Source organism: Corvus cornix, chromosome 12 (assembly GCF_000738735.6).
Source record: "Corvus cornix cornix isolate S_Up_H32 chromosome 12, ASM73873v5, whole genome shotgun sequence".
NCBI lineage: Eukaryota > Metazoa > Chordata > Aves > Passeriformes > Corvidae > Corvus > Corvus cornix.
In genome coordinates this window covers 13,354,316-13,378,890 of record NC_046342.1, presented here as the reverse complement: position 1 = coordinate 13,378,890, position 24,575 = coordinate 13,354,316, and the positions used below count along the sequence as shown (strand labels likewise).

General features: G+C 41.2%; 1 protein-coding gene across 2 annotated transcripts in view; it reads right to left on the bottom strand.

Moving 5' to 3' along the window:
- Nucleotides 1–24,575, bottom strand: part of PTPRG (protein tyrosine phosphatase receptor type G) — a 403,292-nt gene that overhangs the window by 17,612 nt on the left and 361,105 nt on the right. For both annotated transcript variants that reach the window (XM_039558715.1, XM_039558716.1), the window contains 6 exons: nucleotides 13,112–13,203; nucleotides 3,289–3,385; nucleotides 1,580–1,662; nucleotides 1,218–1,352; nucleotides 855–989; nucleotides 299–471 (listed from right to left, as the gene is read on the bottom strand). In XM_039558715.1, the coding sequence (XP_039414649.1) occupies nucleotides 299–471; nucleotides 855–989; nucleotides 1,218–1,352; nucleotides 1,580–1,662; nucleotides 3,289–3,385; nucleotides 13,112–13,203 (715 nt within the window). The remainder of the gene's footprint in view (nucleotides 1–298; nucleotides 472–854; nucleotides 990–1,217; nucleotides 1,353–1,579; nucleotides 1,663–3,288; nucleotides 3,386–13,111; nucleotides 13,204–24,575) is intronic.

The following is a 24,575-nucleotide window of genomic DNA, read 5'->3' as shown; positions in this document are numbered from 1 at the left end:
GCACTGAACTGGCAGGCTACAAGCAAGCTTTGACCAAGGAGCTTTCCAACCACATCAAGTGCAATGTTCAGCAGCTCAGTATCATGGCAATAGCAAAACCCTGTGTCAACTGGGAAGCTTTTGCATTGGAGCTGTTTTAAGACACAGGCAAAGTAGAGCTCAAGTCTACCTGCACTCCATGGGGCTGACACACTCCTCCTGTTTTAGTAACCTACAGTGTTTGTCTTAGCTGGCATGGAAGAGCACACACTGTGCTCTAGCTGTGCTTGCCATGAGTGGTTTGTCACAGCCATCATACCTGCAGTGCACCACCACTGGTCCCATGTCTGGGGTTCTGGCTGCCGAGGATCTCCTGACGAAGGTGAGCACGGGCAGAGCGTACTCGGGCACCCCCATGTCAGGCCACTGGGTGTAGTGGTACTGAATGACCGTCCTCTCATTCTGCCGCCCTTTGGGGTTCCCTTTCTGACCCTGTGTGAGAAGGGTGTGCAGAGACAAGAGTGAGAGGACAAAAAAGAAGCATAAAAATATCAGTCCTTCTCGCTTGCTCAGCTGAGAAAGTGCTGGACTCTGACAAAAGAAAGCTGCAGCTCTGCCTCCTGCTAGGTGGAGACAGAGTTCAAGGAAAAATACACGTGGGAACAGGTAATAACAGCAAAACAAGGACACCAAAGCAGCAGTGCACTTTGAGAAAAAGAACAAGAAGTTCCTTCTAATCTTGGCTTTACTTACTTATTTCCCACCCACCTGCCCCTCCAGGTTGCCTATGCAAATGCTGACTTTTACTCTGGTGTGCCTTGTGTCTTATACAAGCCAGAAGACACTTGGATGACAGCAGCGAAGGCTTGGCTCACCTTTTTAATCTTGGTGTTCCTGATGGTGAAGCGGCGAACAGTGTAGCAGGCATGGACATTTGTGCTCTTCAGCGTGACGATGATGTTGCCGTACTCCTCGCTGTTCTCCGTTGGCCAGTACTGATCGCATTTCCTCTGAACACAGACACAGTTGGGTGAGTTGGGTAAGGGCCTGAGCTGCTGCTTTGTATTTGTGTTTAGAACTTTTAGAAAAAAATCATGGCTCAGTATGTATCCCTCTGTTCCGTTAGTTATGTATTATGCATGAGTACATATCACCCTAAGCCATTTAAAACAAATTCTGCCCAGGTGATTTGGGGAAGTGTTAAGGAGCAACTGCTAACAAACGAGAAAATCTCTTACTCTTCCTTTTTCAACAAGGTTCGTGATCATGACAATGATTCCTGTATTTTGTTCCCAAATCATCCTCCAGAAATCTTCAAAGGTAGACTTTAAAGGTCCCTGGGTAGCAATGTAGGCTTTTGCTTTGTTGTAACCCTTCAAAGAAAACCATAATGCCAAGTGAGATGAAAGCAGTATCATGGCAGAAAAATTAATATTTTAGAGCTAACAAGAAAGGTGCTTTTCTCATTCAGAATAGTGAGGAATTTGTAGCAAAATTATCAGGTGAAGTTGGAAAATACAATTACATCACAAGTGACAGTACTTCCTCCTTGCAGAAGGATTCAAAGGTAGAGCAGATAAAAACCATTAAAACAACTTACATCGACATAATTAGCATTAATGTAGTCACTGTGCTTCGAATCTTTCCCCGGTAAAGGCCTTAGCTTCACCCTGCTGTGATCATCTGTAGGATAAAAAACAGAGCAGAGAAACATTAGGGAAGCACAGTGCAGAACTGCTGGCAAACATCCCATTTCCTGGGTATCAGGGCTGCCTTTACTAATACACAGAAGAGATTGGCCTTGGACTGGAGTCAAAGAGAGAAGTGGGAGTATCTGTCCTTGGTCATCTGCTCATGTGCAGGTTGTTAGCCTTCACATCCCTTAAGGTACATGGTTCATGCTGGGACAGCCTCTTTTTAAAGGGCACTGGAGCCTCAGGAGCACAATTTCTAGGATCATCTATATCACTTGGGGTAGTGAGATTCAAAGAGCCAGGGCACCCCACGGGGCTGTGTAACACTGCCTCTGCTTGGCTCAGCTCATTATCCTCCCCTCAGTGCTGGGCTCAGACAGCTCTGCTGGCTCTGGGAGCTGAGTGAATGTCCTCACTCCTTCACCGCTATCATCACACCATGAGGATAGACTTCAGGTTGTGATCTTTAGCTCCTCTTTTTGTTTCACCCAAATGCTTGACTCTGCCTTAAAGCAGAAAATAATCACAGTCCTCCTCCTAGGCAGAAGCACTGGCCTGGGTGGCGTTTCCAACTCATGCAGAGATGAGACGTGAGCCAACTTTAAGCATAAAGACTGGTTTAATTTGCCTTCCTGGGGACCAATGGAGAGAGAGGTTCCAATGATAATCTGGGGAACTGAAGTGCCTTCTTCAATTCTCCTTCAATGTCAGATCTCTGTAGCTAGAGGGAGCAGACATCGATGTCTAAAATCACAGCTGGGACAAGCTCAATGAATGCCTTTGCCCAAGGCCACACAGCAAGTCTTTCACAAGTCCGGGAACTGGTCCTCAGCCAGTACCTTGATTACTTCTGAAAATCTGTTAAGAGACATGCATTTCCTTCCTGTGCTATCAAAAGCATTCAAGATTTATTGCAACTTTATGAACGCTGTGAACTTTTTACCAGTGGGCTCTCCATGTCTATTCCTAAACCACAGTGACTGCTGCATCTGCCATCCATTCCACGTAAGAGAACAACAGGGAAAAAGTTACTGCACTTCCATCCCAGATAATTTGCATTCTAGACCAGAGTCCAGATTTGCAGTTCTCTAAGGGATACAGGCAAAACCTGCTCTGTGCTAAAAAGATCACTCTTTGTCCAAATCCTACACATAGCTAAAGCAGTTTGAAATACAGCAGATACACTCTGTAAGATTTAGCACCTTTGGGACTGTAGGGTAATCCCAGGAATCATCAGTAAAACTCTGCTCCACCATGCACTTCCCTTAGGCCACTCTTCAGGCTTTAGCAGGCAGAAGAGCTCAGATCATCAATTTATATCAGTTATTCCTCCACAAAATTTCATACCAAACTTATACTTCTAAAACTATGCTTGGACTGTGAAACTGTGAAACATTTCAAAACAGAAGCTGGAGTGAAATCCTGACCCTGGAGAAGTCAAAACATTCACTGCCTTTAATGGGGAAAGGATCTTCCAGCCACACTTTCACATGTTTATTACGTACTATGTAATAATGTAACCTGGGGCCACCTGCCTGTCCCAGTCACGAACACACTGCAAGAAGAGAGTGCCTTTTTGGGTTGATTCATTGTGCTTAGGCCAGTGCTTACTTACAGGCCAGGATGTTGATGTATCTGTTCTTGTGCTTGTTGTCAGGATGGTTGGAATGCTCTGCAGTGATGTTCATGTCAGCCGTACAGCGCTGCACTTCCTAGGCAGAAAGATTATTCAAATGGAAAATTTGTCAGCCCAAAAAAACCCTGAGCTTTCTCTCCTTTTGCAACAGCTCACGGAAACCATGTTCAAAGTATCAGTATTGTAACTGATGGGTTAAACACAAAGTCTTTCAGTATTGTCCTGTATGTTGTGGCCTCTTACACTGAGCCATGTCAGCTGTCCCCCGAGCATGGTCACACACCTCTCCACAGGCTTGGGGACAGATGAGCACCGTGAGAGCCAACTGTCCCCTTTGACTACCAGTCCATCACCTTCTGCACTGCATCTCCTGCCATGTCCCACTCTGTCCCTCCTTGGGGAGCTAAGATAGGGTCCCTCAGATGCAAGAGTGACCAGTGCAATGTAAGAAACTAAGAACAAAAACCATTTCAACAGAAGACTTTTGACCGCTGGACAACTTATGTGCCCTCTCAAAATGGGGTTTCTGACATTTGAGTTTGTCACCGACCTTTCGTTAGTTCTTTGCAGAGAGATGCCTTTTGTAAAATAAGAATAAAATAGATCTTTGAAGAGAACAGCAAGAGCTTTAAACACCACTGCTTGGACACTGATTACCAGCCCCTGATACAGTAAAGAAAAGGTTGCATCCATGTATATATTTATTTACAAAGCAGAGAGACACCAAGCTTCCCAGGGTGTTCATGAATCCAGAGATGCAGATATCTGTCTAACTGGGGCTGTAGGTTAGATACATATTTTTTAAATTCTTAATCTACCCCTTACTCTGTTCAACAACAGAATACAAAGCTATTGAAATGGGGCAATGGAGGGTCTTTATTTTGACCCTAAAGAGAAGCAGCCATTTCCCTAGAGAGTTACATCCTTCAGAGACTGCCCTACAAACTGAATCACTCAGGAGTCTATTCATCTCCAAGATACACCTTTTTCGTATCTGTTTAACTATAATCTTCCTGAAAAAGAGAACCCCATTTATCAGTAGCATAAACATTCATCATTTAAAGACATATTTTTGAAAAAAAAAATTAAAATTTGGAGTTTACAAAGTTGTGGAAGAAATTGTATTTATTAAAATCTTTTGTGACTCCCAGAAATTGCACCAAACAGATCCAATTTCCCCCAGGATATGTGAGGAAATGCCAAATTACTTTGTACTTTAGACTTTAAAAATAACAGTATAGAACCTAAGAGGGAAAGTCATTAGGAGCTCACAGCTGCTACAAAGATCACGAACTAAGTGACAGGGAAAAATTATCACAAGAAATGCTATACAAACAGCAGATGTAGGAGTTCAACATTATGCAGACATTTCACAAAGGACTTGCATAGCAATTTTGGTATCTTCCCCAGCATTTACATTTTGAAACTGCAAAGTATACTAAAACCTTGTACGTTTTATAGCTTTTATATCCATGTGATGCTCTCAAGTAACAATTGCTTCTCTCTCTCTTCCCAACCCTCCATAGGGAGAAACATACTGTGCTCAAGGAGATGAGCTGAGCAAAGACAAAGATGAATCAAGCAAAACTCTCAGCTGGCCCTAACAGAATTCTCATAGTTCCACTTCTACCATATAAAAACCCCCATATTAAACTGTGCTCTTCCCCTAATTCTGCCTGTCAGCTCCAGCAAGCAAGGGATTCCAGATTACACAATGGGCAGGATCAGTTCAGCCTAAGTCATATTTGGAAAAGCAGCGATATTTACATGTTAGGTTGATTTAATGTAATTCTGTTTTACCTATTTTTGCATTTAGAAATAATACAACATCACTGCTGTACCGTTACAGGTCACTCCTAAAAAATACCCTGCCCTTTCTGAAAAGCCTCACATCAAACCCTACATCCCTGTATCACTATAAAATTCTTTTTAGAAGTTACTGGCATTGAAAAATTTATGCCAAATGCAGTAGAATTTAATACAGATTAATCCAATAAAGTTCTGTGGAGAATACTCTGAGAAGTTATAGAATTTAATAGGGAATTACCTCCCTGCTAAGGAATTTTCTCTGACAGTTTAAATACTACATAGTAAATGTATCATTTTCTATTACATTCTATAGGATTTTTTTCCATAAGGGAATTGTTGGTGAGGTTAATCATTTTAATTAACCATTTTATGTTGATGGTGACTGTTTCCTTGACTGTACATGTTCCCAGCTGGCCAATATAAAGTTAATAGAAGAGGAAGATTAAGGTAAGATGGTGAAAAACACAGCAATGGAAAAGGAGGTCTGACGTTGTGACAGCTCATGATCTGAAAATGGCTTTTCTTACCACATAACATTCTAAATGGTTTTTAATACTCCAGAAGGATGTTGTAATTGTGGCTTCCTATGCCTGCACAATGCAAAAGCACAGCAAAAGGAGACTGTTACAGAATAGCTTCCCCCTTGCCAATACGCTTGAGCTATTTTTGTCTTTTTAAAGTCTTCAGCCCTCCCCTGTCCAGTCCAGGACACAGCTGAGACTTTGGGACATTGAAGGTGTCAACAAGAAGGGGACTGAGGACATCCTCCAGCTCCACGCTGGCCTGGGTTTGGCTGTGCTGCATGGGTTGAGAGCAGAGGGTGGGTATCCATGCTCTCCCACCCTCCGAGGCTCAACTCTCCAAATTGTAACAGCAGATTACTAAACCACGGGCTCCCCCCACCAGCCAGTAAGGCATAAGTAAACATTCCTCTCTTATTAAAGCAGAGGTGGTTGCCTCTCGTCAATGCAAAAAAGGCTGTAAGGAGACAAGACAAGTTGCAGTCTGTTATCTGTGCCTCTGTTCAGAGTATAACTTACCCCTTGGCAGAAGAGGACACCCCAGTGTTAATAAAAAACACCCTGGAGAAAGTCCCCAAAAGTCCCCATCTTAATTATGGTGTTTTACCACATTTATGTATATCACATATTTACTTTCCCATCATTTTCTGTTGCTTATGCAATGAATACTCTGGGATTTCTAAACCTTACTGGCTACCAAGTCCTTCAGTTGCACTTAAAACATCACCATGGCTGCATTATTATTACAACCTATGTTTGCAGGCAGGTCTGCTCACTGCAGCTCAGCCTAAACAAAGTCCTCTTCCAGCAGGCACAAAACTGCTACTGGCACCTTGGAGTAGGACATATAGTGTTCATATTGCCACGTTCATAATTTATTCATAAACTTTTCAGCTCTAGAATATTTCCTTTGGCTTTCCTTAATCCTGCTTAGTCTCCTCCATGGATTTTAATGGCGGCTGGCTTGCACACTGCTACTCCTCATGTTTAACTTCCCAGAACACATTACTGTCCCAGGATGAACGGATACAGGCTTTACTCTGTCCTTTCAACTTATCCTTGACAACCCAAGAAACCAAAGTACATGGTTTCAATTGACTCTTAGTTACTGTAAGAAGTGCTCTAGTCTATGCCATTATGGCTAATTTACCTTTTAATTATATTGTCCATGCTAATGCTAATTGGAATATGATACACCCAGGTTTAACAACCCATTTTAATTGCCTTTCTGAAACAAGTTATGGATTAGTTTCTTCTAAACTTCAAAGAATTTCCATTTAAGTGTAAAATCAAACTGCTCCAGTGTCTTGCTGGCAGTGTAAGGTTCTGAGCAGGAATTTTTGCTACAGTGGCTGAGCAGCAACTTTGTCTCTTGGTTTGGCCTTACAAAGCGCTGCTGCTGTTGTTTCCCATTACTTCAGGCTGATGTCCTGGCAGGGGCTGATCTGTGAAAGCCTATGAATAGCAATGAGGAGGAGTCACAACAAAGAAAGGATCCTAATCTGAGTGACTAAACCTGAGAAGATCCATAGCAATGTTTTGGTATTAACGTTGATATTTTTCAGCATGGAAGCAGGTAGTGCATCCACCCCCAATATCAGTTTTGATCTATTATTTTAATACCAAATTACAAGAATTCTGTGGTAGTGCTCTTGCTGTTTGTTTTATCACAGCAAACATGAAGACAGCATACCAACAGAGACTGCAGATAGTATTTGAAGACATCTCCAGGAACAGCGTAGATTTCTGTAATAATTTAGCACTAGTATAAACTCTCCAACAGCACTCGAAAAAGGGGTGAGTTGGGGACAGCCTAGAAAGAGGTGAAAATAAAGAAAACAAAAGGACTCAACACAGAAATAAAATCAATAGATAGCTAAAAACTCCTGCAAATGCATGAGGGAGGAAAGGATGGTGGGGCGGAAGTGACAGAGTCTGACCAAGACCTTGCATTGCCCAGCCAATGGCTCGTCCAAGCGGCGCTTCCAGGAAGAAACCTTGGGAATGGGTGTGGTACTGTGGTTAGTAAGAGAAACCCCAGATATTGGAACTTCTTTTACTGCTTCTCTTCAACTTCATCTCTTAATTCACAATGCCAGTTTCTCATGGTAGGTGAAGCAGTGCGGTAAGAATTGAGAACTCCAGGAAGGCCCTATTCTGCAGCAATCCTTCCTCCTCCAGCTTCACCGTGCTGCTTCCCTCTGGTTTCAGTACAGCAATACACAGGCTGAGAATACCTCTAATTAAGGCAATTTTGGGCCAGGGTTATGAAACATTCCTAATGCAGCATTGCCTGCCAGCAGCATGCTTTTGAAACGACATCTTTCTACTGCCAAATTCCTTGGTGTAGATGGAGCTATAAGCATGTGTCTGGTGTGAGCTGTGTCTAATCCGTAAGGGATGTCAGTGTAACTACACTGAATTTTTAGTGTCTCAAGAAGTGTGCAAAGTGCAGCATTACCTGTCTTCAATGCAACCCTTTGCTAGAGAATAACGTTCTGAGGTCCCTGCTTAAAAAGAGTCAGTGACCCCTGCCCTGAGCAGCAGCAACCATGAGAATAACATTAGCAAATCCCTGCCACATCGCTGGAAATACAGATTTATGTTATTTTCTTACATTTCAGGACATTTAGAAGAAGGTGCCACTGGAGTATAAAGATATTTTCAATTTATGTGACGAGGGAGCTGGACAGCCTGCCTCCAAGTTCAGCGAATCTGTTCAGACTCCAAATTGGCAATGAATCATGACGCTCACACGGCCACAGGCAGCAGAGGTCTGCAGAGACTGCTTTCCTCCTCTCTAATCACTCCCCCAGCAGCACTGACCAGCCCACTCCAGAATTAAGGAGGAGGGAAATAAAACTCTCTGATCTCTAAAATCCAAATGCTGCATTAAACTGTAAAAATTCACAGTTAGCTTTGGGGATGGAAGGTGATTTCTTGGCTTAGTGTTCCTTTCTAGAGCAAAAGGACATAATTGCTCAAACAAACTTACTCCGTTATTCCAGTAACCGGACAGGGGGAGGGAGTGAAAAGCTCTACTGTGGGAGGTGGCACTTCACACTTTCTGATACAGGAATTTGGAGGGCACATGTCCTATATAGTCAGGCTGTCGGGGAATAGAGGATGACAAATGTGACATCAGTTTTGAAAATGAGATCCAGAAGGGGTTTTAGGCACTGCAGCCCACTACATCTGACTTCTCTGTGGGGCAAACTGCGAGACTCTGCAATAGAGCAGAGCTAGTGAATGCCTTGAACACACTGGGGAGAGGTCCCTGAAGAAGTCTGCAGGCTGCCTAGAAGAGAGCAGCATATCAATTTCCAGAATGTGTGACCAGGCCTCTCAGAAAATACTACTAAAAAACCTGTTCTGGTTTTGGAGCATAAGGAAAACTCACCTTGTGCACTACCAGGTTAGAGGTGGGACTCACCTGCCCAGGAATTGCCAGTGTTCAGCTTTCACTGGTGGGACCTTACAGGGACCTAACCTATTCATAAATGGACTGCAGAGGAGACAAAGTGTGTTTACAATACAAAGTTATTCAGGATAATTAGAACAAAAGCTATTTGTGAAGGGAAGCTGAACAATCTTGCAGCACTGAGAGGCCGAGTGACAAAATGGCAAATTAAATTCAATGTTGATAAATACAAAGTGATGTACTTGGGGAAAAACAAGTGACAGGTTCCCAATTTGCTATTGCCATTCAGTGATGAGACCTTGGGGTCACAGCCAATCATTTTCTGGAGGTGTCAGCTGAGTGCCCAGTAGTTGTTAAAAACCAACTACTATGTTAGGAGGGAGGAAAGTAATAGAAAACTGAAAACGTCACTGAACTCTGCAGTAAAACCACCTGTCATATACTGTGCACAGCTGTGGCCTTCCCATCTTGACAAAGTTATGGTAAAGGAAGAAAAAAGGTACAGAGGGAACAAATCAATGTAAATCTGGAGTGGCTTCCTCCAAAAAATCAAAGTAAATAATTTAGACTTCTTCAGATTTTAAAGTGGATTATTAAGGGGGAATATAATTGCAGACAGAATCATATGAGGCATTTTAAGTAAACAGGGATGCACTTTGTAATGCAAAAACTAGGAGGCACGAAGAGAAGTTATTCAACATGAATTAAAAGCAAAAGGAAGTCTGTTCTTGTGGAACAAATTGTAGAATTCATTGCCATGGGATGCTTTGGACACCAGAAGCCTAAGAGGGTTCAAGAAACAATTAGAAATTTATGGAAGAAAGGTCTGTCAAAGACTGTTAAACGTAATGATGCCAAGAAAATCTCTGGGTAGACAAGGAATAGATACAATCTCTGGCTCAGGAAGCCTTTCAATCTCTGTTCAGTCCTGCCCTCAAACCCTGCCCCAGTACCCCTGTAAAAGTGTGGTACCTCATCCTGTACACCATAGCAAAACAGTGCTGGAGCTACCTGAGAGCAAGCCAAAAACCTTCCCTGAACTTTTTTTAATCTAGTACTGAACAAACTCCAGGGTTGAATACAAAGAGTTATATCAGAGACCAGCACTAGTGAGGATCTTTATTTTAAAAAGCTGTTTGTTGTTCAGTATTTCATTGGGTCCTGTATTTCTGATTTATATCAAAAATTGAAAATTCACGGGACTCAAGGGAAATCTTTAAAATTCTGTATATACAAGAAAGCCCAGCTATCATCAGACAATAAAGCTGGCTACTTGCACTATGATTACCCAAAGGGAATAAGGATTCATTTTAGATGTACTTTCCAAGGGAAGGCTTGTGAGTTCAAAGTCCTTCTTTCCTCTGCACACAAAATGCTTCCTAAGAACATTCACAAACTATTTAGCTGTAATTACAGCTCAATTTAAGAGGAGGGAATATTCACACAATTTACTATCTGTAAAAACCAACTCAACACAGCCCTAAACATGCTGCCAAAAACAGAGGAAGAGACATCAAAATCTAGCAACAAACAAATGGAGGATGCTCACGTTCCACATCGGGCAATGTATGTGTGTGCCTAGCTTAGTCTTTCCTTTTGCAGCTTCCACCTTAAACGTCCTGCCACAGAAATTTCTGAAGAGATTTTTGATCCTTTTTTCTTTTAACAAAATCTCATGCACTCGCTGCCTTTGGGAAGATTTATTTATTCTGCAGTATTGATCACATTATTTCAGTATCTCCTCGCCATCCTCTTTTCTTCCCCTTTTAGATAGATGTAAAAAGCCATATTGTTTTGTATGACTGCAGAATCTATTACCTCTTTTCAGAAGTTCCACAGGCATGAAGGCACAATATGGCTGGGGTACTTTTCACCCACAGGCTAGTAGCCCTGTAACAGTGGATTTTCTGTTTTAGCTGGAATCTTACTGTTTCTCCATAAAATATCAGTTAAGTCTTCCCCATAGCTGGCAGATGCAACTCCAGCACATGGATCATGGCTGGATCTGACTGGATGTGAGAAGTTGCACTGCAGCCACTCCAAGAGCTACCCTATAAATGTAACCTCAGGTTCCACTATCCCTCAGCCATTCTCCAAACTGGGCTTCTGACCTCTGAGTCAGTTTGAGCACTTGAGAAACATTTTACCTACAGGCTCTATGAAAAATCCTGGGTTTCAAATCAGGACCACGAGGCCAGCAATGAAGGGGAGCCAGGTGGTTTATCCCAGACAGAGATCGCCTTTTCCCTATTCCTACTCCTTACTCCAGCAGGAGATTTCATTTACAGTTAGGAAGCTGAGACCTCACCTATGGAGAAACACATCTGGAGTACCTATCCCAACTTCAAAGCAGACACGCCGAGTTTTAAGCCAGCAGGGAATAGAATTTGGTGCACACAGTGCAATTGGAGGAGTTTAATGTCTCTTTGGAGGGGACCCTGCGCTCCCCAGAAAGGGACTAATTGGCCAAAGCTCTCTCCAACGGGCTGCCACAGCACAGCACTCACAGCAGGGAACTCCAGGAGGAAGGGAAAAAATAAGTGTTTTTCTTTGCTAAAACACAGATGGAAGGTATCCAATATTTGTTAATAGCAGTGATTTTGTGGCAGCTGAAGCAAAGCCTGCTCAAAGCCAGACCAAGTTTACAGATGTGTTGTTGATTATTTTGAATAATTAAGTAGTGTAAAACCCAGCTGTGATGAATAGCACTGGGGTCGCAATCCATAAATAATTGAGATGAGCAAGTCGCGTTTGATCATCCTGATCAAATTCTACTCTCTGGAGAATAAATGTTTGTCCTGAATACCATCAACATTGTTAAATGCCTCAATATTCCTGCTCAGCCATCCAGCCAGCAGTCAATTGAACTAAATCACTCTAACACCTTATACATTTGCCTTCCTCATGAATACAAAATGCTTCTAACTTACACAATGCTTTTTGGGCATCAGACATAGCAGACACTCTTTATAGACAGTAACCAAACAGCAACAATAAATGTTTTAAATGATCCCATTAAAAACAATTCCTGCATACAATCTTGTCTTTACAGTGCAGTAAGCAAAGAAGCTGTAGATATAAGGCCACCTATTCTGGTTCAGTGCCTTGTTTATAAGCAGAGCTGCTGCTCTGATTCACAGGCAGCAGGCAAACACACTTCCTTTTGCTCACAGGGAAGCCAGTAGTGCAACTCCATGTGATTTCCTGGGGCTTCTCCTGTTTCTCAGTACTTCCAAAGATCAGCAGTGAGTGTGATTAGACTGAGTGAAGGAAAAGCCTGTCTCTGCTGTCTTATGCTGCATGATGTTTACCATCCTTGCATAATAGGAGTTTGGTAACCCAGAGGTAGAAAACTGCTTTCACTCCATTGGAATTATCTCCAAATGACAGCACATTTACAGGTCAGAATCTGTTCTACACAGCTAACAGGATGCAAATTTAAAAATAGTCACATTAGGTAAATACCACCAACTAAATCCCAAATCCCTTCTCCTTGGTTTTACTGGAACAAAAAAATCAATGACTTCAATAGCAATCTCTCCTGTCTGAACAGAGCATGAACAAGGACTCAAGGAACTGACCCACAGTTTGGGTTTTCATCAAAGACCAAATTCCTAAGAACTCACTGCAAGCACTATTTTGCTACTTTTGGACTACTCAGGGTGTATGTGGCTTTTCTGATGACTAAGAGGAGCAAACTCTGGACCAAGAAGAGCAAAATAATTGTAAGAAAACCCTGGAGTTAAAAATGACTGTTTGTATCTTCATGTTGTTCCTGGGGGCTTGCAGGCAGCTTTTCCTATTTAATAAAAACCTAGGAGGGTTCCTCCTTAAAGACACCAAATCTGTGGTGGTTAAAAGGCACCTGTATGTGTCCAGTCCCACATTGCTCATAGCTGGTAGCAAATTGGTATCATCCTGTTTCTTCTGATATATTTGAGCATTGCATTTACCTGACGTGACATCACACAGATGTCACACAGTCCCCAATTATTAATACACAATTCGCTTTAGGAAAGCAACATTTTATTGGTGGGTCATTAAATTGTACCTCAAAGTCTTCCGAGAACCCATGCTGGTTATTAGAATACAGCTCACTGATGTGTTTAACAAACTGCTTGACTGGAATTGCTTCCATATCATCTGTAGGGAAAAAAAGAAAAAAGATATTCAGAGTTGCTCTTTGTTTCATACATAAAACTTCAGGAGAGGAAGTCTTCACTTGATATCATTTAGATCTGAGTTCCCAGGGGCAGAACTAGTTCAATATGCAGTAATAAGAAATCTTTTTGAGGCCAGTTTTGAGGTAAACATTTAATTGTATTTCCAATTCTAAGCACTACAGTTATAAATACTGAGAGCCTGTTCCCTGGGATGCTGATTTACAAAGTCCAACTTAAGCTCAAGGATCATTAGCTCTTGCTCAGTTTGAAGATGGCTGTGGATGGGATGAAGAAACCTCCTCTCCTTCCACATTGTATAAAAAGAACAGAAGAGACCCCAAATGTGAAAATACAGTTGAGAATTACTCCCAGTAAGTTTTACCAGACTGAGCAGACACACAGGCCTTTCTTATTAATGTTATTAACTTTTTCCCTTTCACACAATGATGTAGAATCCAAATGGACTTATGAAACTGCTTCTGAGCAAAAGAGCAGGCAAACACAACAGCCACACTAATTTGAGTTCTCTCTCATACCAGACATTATTCATAACATTGACTGTGTATTCCACTGGACCATTTGCTCTTGCACATCACAGTGCAAACACTGCCCAATATACCAGTAAATCACCCTTAGATGTCTTCTCACAAGAAAGAAGTTGAAGACTCTAACTGAAGACAAACAAGACTGTTTTGAGCACTTGGGACTCCAGGCAGATTCTTATAAAGCTGGGGTGTAGGATGGCTGCCTTATTCCTCTCTTTGGCTCTTGAAAATGGCCTGGATATTGTTATAACCACCACTGCAGTTGGTAGAAAAACTGCGCTTGCCAAGATTCACTGGTTAATATTTTCAGTCTGGCATTTAGAAAATGCAAATTGCTGTACAACTGTGATTACTTACAGCATGTGAAATAATCTATTGCCTGATGGCTACTATTGTCTGATTGCATGATTTTATGGCAATACCCTGTATTTATATAATCCATTTAATATTCTTCTAAAGATAGTATCTAGGTTATGTTTACTCCTAGTAATTCAGTGGTGTATTTTTGCTCCCATTTAGCAGCCATATGGTTTGGTGCTACAGCTGCATTATGATCTGGATTCTTTTCCTTTTAAACATCTACATTATGATAGAAAAAATCCAAATATTTCTACAGATACTTAGCAAAATTTAACGATAAATAAATAGATGTGACATTTACTGTATTCAGAGTGAAAGATCTTTGGCAGCTAAAACCTCTAAGCTGTCACATATGCTTTTCTTAGCAAAGGGTATGAAGATCTGTATGTGTAAATGAGGTTCTACTTTGGCAAGAATTTTATAGATCCCTGACAATCTGATTTCTTTCCAGCTGATGGCAGTTAATATTGACCATGTCATTACTTCTCTCCTTTTATTTTATAATGGATCGCTCTAAGGTGGCTTTTTGCATCTATTGACATTTTCAGATCTCAGTCAGCTCTCTTCTATTTTATTTACAAGGACCAATTATTAAAGATATGTTTGCAATCTGGTCACCTCACAGTGTAGTAATGCTACTTTAATTAACCACATGCTCATTTACTGAATAATACAGAATTCAAAACATTTAACTTCTGAATGCTCTTCTTAGCAAAAAGTTGCAGCCTGCAGAAATGCTGGCATTTAAAAATATTTAAGTGATAACATTTATTCTATATAGTATTGGGAATATCATCATTTCGTAACAACATTTGTATCAATATTTTCACAACCAAGACATTTAAATGGAATGATATATAGGAACAGCAAGAATCTGTAAAACAGTATTTCCTCTTCTGAAAAATAACCCACACATCCTAGATTTCCTTGAAAATAGCTTGTGCTATGATAGCAATTGCATATAATCTCACAAGAAAAGTTCCATAGTTATCATTTGGGTTTTTTCCTTGCATAGTTTTAGCTCAACTGGGACCAACCAAGATTGGCTGCAGCAGACCAGCGTGTCCAAGCTAATTTTGTAGAAGGCAGAATTTAACTTTAATTGCGATCTGAAGCAAAAAATACATTAGAGATAATCTGCTCTCCAGTCCATTGAATTCCCACCAACTTCAAGGAAGGGTCTGCACCAGAAATCCATGCCAAAGCAGGGTTAGTTTTCTTTTTATCATCATCACTGCATGGTGGCAGTAAGTCTCCACCTTTATAGCCACTGCTACTTCACTTCTCTCTTGTTAACTGTCCTTTAGTGTTTCTCCTCCCTTTTTCCTCTTCTGCATTTTCATTCTAACTCCCTCCAGAAGCCTTAACCCAGTGCAGTTTCTTACTCTATTTGATAACATGGGTAACAATTACACATTAAATAATTAAATAGGAAGTATTTTTGACATATGAGCTCACTGGGTGAGAGGGAAATGAAGTTGCCCATCAACTCAGGAAAACTGCATTGGAGCAGCTATAATTGTTACACATTAGAAAGATTAAAATCAGAACCATGAACATTAGAAACTCAAAAACAGTTTAAGGTTTCCAGCTTTCAAACTGGTGGGATAACATGGTCCAACATGGCCTGTGATGGTACAGGCACAGCCCTGAGGAGATGGGCAACCAACAGTGTGATAGGACGTGGCTCGTCCTCCCTGCACACCCACCTTGCCCCAGCTGATGGCCACAGGAAAGCAGCAGGACAGGAGATAGAGCCTATCACATTAACCAGTGAAACGGGAGAATGCTGAAGTAATCTGGGCTGGTATTCTTCTATTCATGACCTCCAATTCCAAACTCCTGCTCAGGAACACAAATCACTTTAGCTGGATACAGGCATGCTTAGCCATGGGCAGCTTGCCAGGCCTCTGGTAGAATGGTCTCAGCACTTGGGAATGGTCTGAGCTGACATTATCTGGAGATGGCTGTGACCTTCTCCAGGAAAACCAACAGATGTAGCTAGATGCACAGAATCTGCTTTTCCTTTAGCTATCATCAGCCCAAAGGCTGACTAGGCCTTTTTTCCATCTTAAAGCAAATAGACTTCAATGACTGTAATTCATTTGGTCGATTGAAGAGATTAATAGAATCCTATAATGGCTAATTAGCAGCTCTCCATCGTTCTGTCCATATTCGCTTTTGCACCAATCAAGAAGCTGGAGTGACATTTGATATTGTCAGTGTGATCCTCACATTTTGCAAGACCTACACATTATTCAAAGAGAAGAGGGAAATGTTTTAATAACATACCTTCACCTCTAACACTGCGGATGTAATTACATTTCTGTCTAGTTTGGGTTTAGCCATCTGTTTTATCAGTGTCAATAAAGTGATTCTGGATTTACTTCACTATGAAATATGAGCTGAATCTGGCACCATAATAATGTACAAACTCTTTGTGTTACACAGAGAAAGAAGTATACTCAGATGGACAATATTTTAGTAATATTTTTTATAATCAGATAGTACTGAAGCTGACACGTGGGGCATTATGTTTAATTTCTGTGCTAAATATTTAACATATATTGGTGGAGTTCCCATCTTGACTTGCTGGCCCAAGCCAAGCACTGGAGAGGAGTATCAAATAAACCCAAAGGGAAGCACAAGGAAGCTCATTTCCTGCCACAAAGAGACAATACCAAGAAGAAAATCATGTTTGTTTAAAAAAATGACTGTATAGGAAAACCTTTACTAACATCTCCTTTTTAAAGAAATGGCAATTGCCAGTGCAGAATACTTAATATATTCCTTCATAAGACAGACACCTTCAAAAGAAGCCCAAAGCGTACAGAAGCAATACAGTTCGAACAGGGTTACATTTTAAGTTCGGATAATTAGTAATCCTACCAGGAAGGATTTTCCCATAGCTCCCACTTAATAAGCTGCCTTTGTAATGTTAAAGCAATAGGGGCCAATTTCAAAAGAAAAATTGGATATCCTATCAGAAATGACATTTCCACATAATAGGGTCTCAGATTCATTTTGATTCATTTATAGTCTGAGAGCTCACCAGATAGTTTAGTGGCATTGTATTGGAATAGATGGGTTTGGGTCAGGAATTAATGCAGAAGGTCAAAACCAAAGTGCTTCCTCATATTACCTTTAGTTAGCTTGGAGTTTTGGTGTTTCTGAAGACCAGATGTTTGACACATGAAATAATCTTGGTAAGAAAATTCTCCATGTCTTTCATTCTGTCTATAAATGCTTTCTGTTTTTCTGCTATTACCTTACCCAGCCTCCTAAATCCAATATACTCCCTGCATCTTATGCCTTAATGTGAAAACTTACTTGGATGGTTTGTGAGTCCCTGCACTTCAGTCTCTCATTTACTAAGCCACCTGGACTCATGTGCCATGGCTGTCACGTGCCTTGGCCCATCTGCTCCCACAGCAGGCACTCACTGCTCTGTGCCATCCCTGCATCCCAGGAGCACCTCCATCAATTCTCAGCATGTTCTTCACAGCTGTCTTCAGCCAAAGAACTAAGGGATCCTCCCACTGCCCTCTCCCTGCTTGGGGAGCTGAGCAGTGACCTGAATTCACCTGCTGATCTGGCTGATGATAAGAAAATTGATTTATGGGGAAGGGGAAGGATTAATTGTTGTTGGGGTAGATGAATTGATCCTACTCATTGGGATGAAGAATAGCGAAGTGGCAGGGAAACTTCTCTTTCTGAAGGCAGCACAAACCTAACTTGGCTTATGATGATCATTAAACCAGTGACATGGTTAGGGACATTAGTCCTTGAGAATCCACCCTCAACAGTGTATCCTTGGAGTTCTCATTTTCTGCAAAAAAGTCTTTCCAAAATATCTACCAGTAGGATTGTAACAGGACTGGATTTGACCTCTTACCTCACTGAAAAATAACATATCTGAAAAATGCTTTCCCATATCCATAGCAAACAAGCACCTTTCTGGTCCCAGCAACACTCAATCCTGGGATGCTATTTCATCTTTCACTCTCTTACTCTCCATTCCTGGAAAGAACATTGAATGCAATCACAGGATTTTTAAAAGATATTTATTTATTGTTAACCACATTTAGTGAAGTTTCATGGGTTTTTTACTTTTTCCAAAGAGGGATGGAAAAATTCTGCAAGCAGCTGGAATACCTAACATCAATACTTAGGATGCATTTCACATAAAATGGAGTCTAACAGCCATTGCATAAGCTAAAATACTTATCAGAGTGAAGGCTGCAGAGCTATGGCAGCAGGAATAACCATGTGGAGTGTGATATTCTGTCTCTACAAGAGTGGCTGATCATATAGAATACTGCAAGGATGAACAGCACACCGTTGGGCAAAATTCTGCCCCAGCAGAGGTTATTAAAAACTCCCATCAATTCCACTAAGATCAAGTGTCCCCCTCTAGAGAAAAGCTTAGACAAAACTATATAAACCTACAGATTGAGCATCCATGCCAAAATGCACATACTTAAAAGGGCCAGAAACTTCGCATGCTGCTCAAATTTTGGCATAGACTGAATTTGAAATGTCTGAGCAGACAGACATAGCCAGCTCCTGCTCTAAGTCAAGCAAATACTACGCTCTAAGAGTAATTCCACGTGTAAAACAGGGTGGTGCCCAGTTTTCTTCAAACCATTTTAGATTAAACGCAGTTGAATTATACACATTTACATTGTCGAAGCCTTTAATTCTGCAGTATACTGGCTTTCCTTGCATAACTATTTAAAGTAAGAATGCAACTGCAGCCATTGTATTTCAATTGGAATAACTAATCTTTCTGACTGATTGCTTTTACTTGCTGTATAAAAAATTGCCAGAAATAGAAGAACAGTTTTATTTGTATAAGATTAGTATCAACTAATTTATGATTAAAAAAAAAGTCATTAAAAACCCTAGTACTGAGAAGGTGTCTGCCTTCTGTGGAGATCATATCTCCATAAATACTATAAAGGCTACGCAGTAGGTTTCATTCTAGGACATCAAAATACCTGCTGAAGATCTCTTAAGGGTGGCATCCTCCTAAAGTCACTGACCTCAATAATAAAGACAAATTATAAATTAAAATTAATTAAGATGAATAAGAAATCATTAAGAGTTGATTACTGGGGACCTATTCCTCATTAATGCTCACTTTTTTGTAATTATGCGTTTATGAAATACTATTTTTAATAAAAACCACCTTTCAAAGTGAAAAGGCATGGAAAACACTTTGAACACATTCAAAAGTCCTGGAAAGACAGGCATGCTGAAAGATAAACAGGAGTCCTTTCAGTAAGATAATTGCTATCTATTTGTTATAATCAAGTCAAATGAATGGAAGGGCAGGTTTCTGATAAAGGGGAGACACATGAAAAAGCAGAATATGAAAAATCACCTGTGTAATTCTACATTCATCTAGCTACATTCATCTCTCTTGCTTCAAAACTTTATCTACTACAATGCTATTAGCCATCTGTCAGTCAGGAATATAAAGATGCTAATGATAAAATTTTATATGTGTCAAAATAAGAGCTCAGTTTAAATCTGCTTGTACAAAGATTAGGTTATTTTTAATTATAAATGTAATAGCAATACACTTCTTCCCTTTAAGCAAAAAGCCGATTTCAGTCCAAGAGAATGAAATACTGTGAATTTTTCATTAGCCCATACATTAAACATGATCTTATTTGGTATTGCGAGCTAAGGAACACAATTTTAATCTCACACATTTCCATCCTCAGGTCCCAGTTCCTGCCATCAGTTACACACAAGCCTCACATTTGAGCACATAAAGATCCAACTCCAGGGCTCTGCCTCCCAGTGTGAAAGCTCTCCAAAAAGGAACTATCTGCATTTCCCATGGCCACCATAAAACCACATTCTTTTGTGTTGTAGCCAACTCCTGAAGCCTCAACCTGAAGTACCACAACTACGTATCATAGCATAAATTCTTCAGCGTACTACTGCAGGAGCAGGGTTGGTACCAGAGCAAAGGAAGGTGGATGCTCCCTAAAATACCTTGATATTTTCTTGGCTTCAGAGGATGGCTGTGTTTACTATATTGTGTTTGTGAATTTAATTGAAGCTGAAGATAGGTACAATTCACAATGTGGTTCTGGAACATAAATCCACAGGGAGTAGAGAGCAGAAATAAAGTCTTAAACAGCTGAAGAGCACCACCTGTGTGCTCAGTGAAGAGCTTCATGCCCTTGAGAAAGAAGTCCTTGGCTGCAGTTAGCACAGCTCCTGTGCCTCACAAGGCTCACTGTGCTCAGTGCACTGCCACTGTCACGACCGCAGACGTATCCTGGCCTCTGCTCTTTAGCTCTGAGTATGCAACTTGAGACAGCCACACCTTAGCAGAAAACAGTAAGATACCAAGCCTGTGTTGGGAACCTGCAGTTTCCTTGTCAAATGAGATACTCATTACTGTCTCTTAATGAAAACAGTTTGTCAGAGGGTGGATGCTACCAGAACACAGCAGCTGAGCGTGTAAAAAACACGTCAAGTCTAACCACTGACATTTGTCATGAAAGGTTCAAGGCACTATTCAAGTTACTGAAGAGCTAAGAATTAATAATATGGACTCATGGTGGGACTCCTTGTAACCATGAGGAGAGAGAGGGAAATGGAAGAGGATCATGGGTGCCCTGGCCTTCACACCCTGGTGGGTGTGAGGTGGTCAAAGCACCTTTTCATTGCTGTTCCTCTATTTCCTGGACTTGTGCACCCACACTGAGACATTCTTGAAGAAGCATAAATATTTCTCCATCAGATTCTGCCACTAGTTTTTTAAAACACATTATTAATAAACTCCACGGCTAGTTAAAAAAATTAATGTACTGCCATTTAAACCTAAAACTGAACATACCATGATCTGACAACTGGGAAATGTTTCTTAAGTCTTGTAGTCTAGACACACCTGAAATGATTGGCATAATCTCTGAGAAATTTTACTTACACTAAAAATATAAGATGTGAAATACTTCTAGAAAATATGGTAAATCAATCAGCTGCATTGGCCAGCTGTTTTGTTCTTTATGATTTGTGCTTCTCTGGACTGTAGTCAAAACTACACAGAGTTTTCCCATCAGGTCAAGCCTCAACTACCTCTACACTGATCTCACCACAAGTTCTACTGACATCAGTGCCACAGCATCCATTGTACCCATGGGCTAGGCAAGGAACCAGTAAAGTCACAGCAAGATGCAGAACAACACTCCACCCAAGAGCAGGAAAACTCTGAGACAAAGGAGAGGAGAAGGGTAGAAGTGGAATTTGTATTTATTTCACTGTTTGATATCATCTAAGTTGCACAGAGCTGCACTGATGTCAGGGAGCAGGTCTTGCTAGGAGGAGAAAGGAGAACTGCTAGGGGATGCATTTTGGTTTTGTGGTTGCAAAACACACAGGCCTGCAACTGTGATGCTGCTGTTGTTGTACTTTCCCAACTCTACTGAAAAGTATCAAGTCCAGAAAGATCCAGTAAGTCAGTCACATACTGACCAGCAAAAGAGAAGACCAAACAAACAGAAGCAGGAACAGCTTTGCTGAGAGAGATCTTGCCCAGACCAAATGTTTTAGAGAAGCTATCCAGCCAAAGATTGTGGATCCAATATTGCTGCTAGCAAGACAAATTCTTGCTAGCAGCAATATTGTATCCACAAAAGATGATGTGTATGTGGCCAAAATTAACTGACATGGAGGTAAAGAGAGAAGAGTCAGAGAAACAATTTTGTTGGGTGGAACGGCAGGGGAGTTTTCAGAAATCTGCCATTGATTACAGATGCATAACTGTTAGGTGCAAGGCTTATACAAGTTGAGATTTATACCTCAGACATAATATTCAGTGGGTGACTCAATTACTAATAACACCTTTGTCATGTGTTTCTCTAGATCAAGCAGTGCAGATAATTGTGAATAATGATAATGATTTGGATCTCAGAGAGAATTTGCACAGATAGGCACACACCTATGGGTGATGTGGCCTCCTGCACAATAATTAAGGACGTAGCCAAGGGAAGTGGAAGAGAAAATGGATAAAATAATTCCTCTGCAAGAAGATTTTTTTAGATTTCACACCTGAAAAGTTGTACTGTGTCCCTATAGCAGGTAGCTGGCAGACTGATTTAGCACTCATAGACCTGAGAAAACAGAGGGTTTGCAGAAACAAGAGCAGGACATTGTGCAGAAATAAACACAAATGCTACCTCTGATTGTGCCAACACATCATGGAGCAGAGTAGTGGCACACAGAAACACCAATGCTCTTCTGAAACCTCGAGCTGTGTCAGGACCATGCTGTGCCTGGCTCCCAGACTTGTGACAGAGCCACACCTGGGCCAGGACCAGCCAACTCAGACCCGCTCAGTTCCCTCTGCCCAGAAGCTCACTGTGTGCTGAGATGGGTCTTGGCAAACCTGCTGAACATCTTCAGCCACACTGCTCTAAATTGCCATCAGTGTGGCTGCTTGCTCTTAACCAAGAGCGGAAGTTGGCCCACTGAACTGTAGGAGGTAGAGGCACAGTTCCACAGTCAAATTCCTCTTGTAGGAATGGGGTTTCACAATCTAACAAGGTTACTTTAAAAAACTTGTTTCTGTGAAAATGACACTTACATTTTGCTTCTAGTATCAACAAGGCAAGTAAGACTTTCTCACACCCTGCGGCAGTTTCCAGAGGAAAAGTTCAGAGGCTCATCATTTCATCAGTTGCCAACAGTTCAGAAGAGAATTTTGTCATTTCATGTTCTTAAGGCATTTCAGTGGGCTGTCTACGTGGGAGCAGCAGCTGATGTCAGGGAAGACTCTCATCTAGCAACAGGTATATGGCGGAAAACAACCCTCTTCTACATCTCCAAACAAGGAAAATGCCTTAGAGAGCTTCAAGATCTTTCAAGGCAGTATCTCCCATCTTTGGAAAAAACCAACATAGCTGGAATTTTTCTCTACTAACTTTGAGCCTCATTATGGCTGAAAGTATCCATGTAATAACTATTATCCCTGTACAGGTAATAGGTAATACTCACAGCGTGAGGCACTTACAGAGCATGATTTGGCTTTTGGTGACCTAAATAGCTTTAATGCCAGTGTCAAGATCTTCAAATTCACCAGTTCATTCTCTCTGAATGTTTTCTGGGCAAGATTCAGCTCCAGATTAAGGGCCGTCCATCTGGATGTCTGCATGCAGGTGTCTCTGTATGTCCTTTATATCCATAAAAATGTTATCATTAGATTGGGAATTCAACGGTTGGATTCACTTTTGCATCCAACTAGACTAAACCTCTTTCTAAGGCCCAATTCTTGATGTGCCTTAATGCTCATCAGCAATCCTTGCAGATTTTTAATTACAAAGCTGCTCCAGGTGTCCGGATTTTTTTTTGCTTTATAATTATTTTGTACTTACAATTTTTTTTTTCTGATTGTTCTTTTAATAAATTGCTCTTAATTATTTTAATTAATAACCAAGAGTTGTCTTATTCCTCACAATCTGCAGTGCCCCTTATCAGGAGTGAGCAACTCTTTATCAGCATTACTGAGTTTGAGCACACCACAGTGAGCGCAACAGTGACAGTAGCATCATGTTTCTCACAAAGCTGCCGTGGTCTCACAGCCTGGCTTACTCTAGTCACAGGAAATGTCCCCAAAAGACAATGTTCTCTTCCTAGTCACTTTCTGCTATGTGTCAGAACGGCTGCTGCAGAAGCATTGGTGCACATGCTGCCCTGACAGTACCTGCTGCCTGCATGGTTTTAATGGAACTTCTTCAGCCTACACTACAATTAATATGAATGCACTCCAGTCTTAATGGACTGACCATCAAAACATCTCTGTGCAACAGGAAAGAACTGCTGTCTCAGTAACACACACAGCAGCATGAGAAGATGGAGCCTTCTGCTGATTTCTTTTATCTAAGAAAAAATTGTCTCAATTGCAGTAAAAATACTACACTTTGGCCAAAGAGGTTTCTCTCTGAAGGGAGAATTTCTCTCCTCCCAGTGCCTTGTAGGCATAATCCCCCTGGGTTTTGACAGCGCTGTGCCAGAGTCCAGCTTAGCCCAGCCTCCCCTTCCCCACAAGCTCCAAGGAGGTAACACACGAGAGCAGGCATGGTGGGATCTTTGAATTGACTGCCACAAGCAGTCCCAACAGGCATTTGTTCCTCTTGGTTTCAGAGTATGAGGAATGGAGTTCTCCAGCTATTTAAGTACTTCTGTGAAAACTAATCACTGATGGTCTAAGATTAAAACCTGTCACCTCTTGTTACCCTAAAGGAGAAGGATGACTTCTTGCTAAGGACATGAGGTGGCCAGGACATGTATTTCAGTCTCCAGTAGAAAGGAGAGAGGACAATGAAAGTGCATTTTCTTTAAGTGGTATAGCATCAGACTGAAAGGCAAACTGCCTAACGCTTTCTGCAGGAATGTAATAGCTGACCTTTCTTACTACTTCCCATGG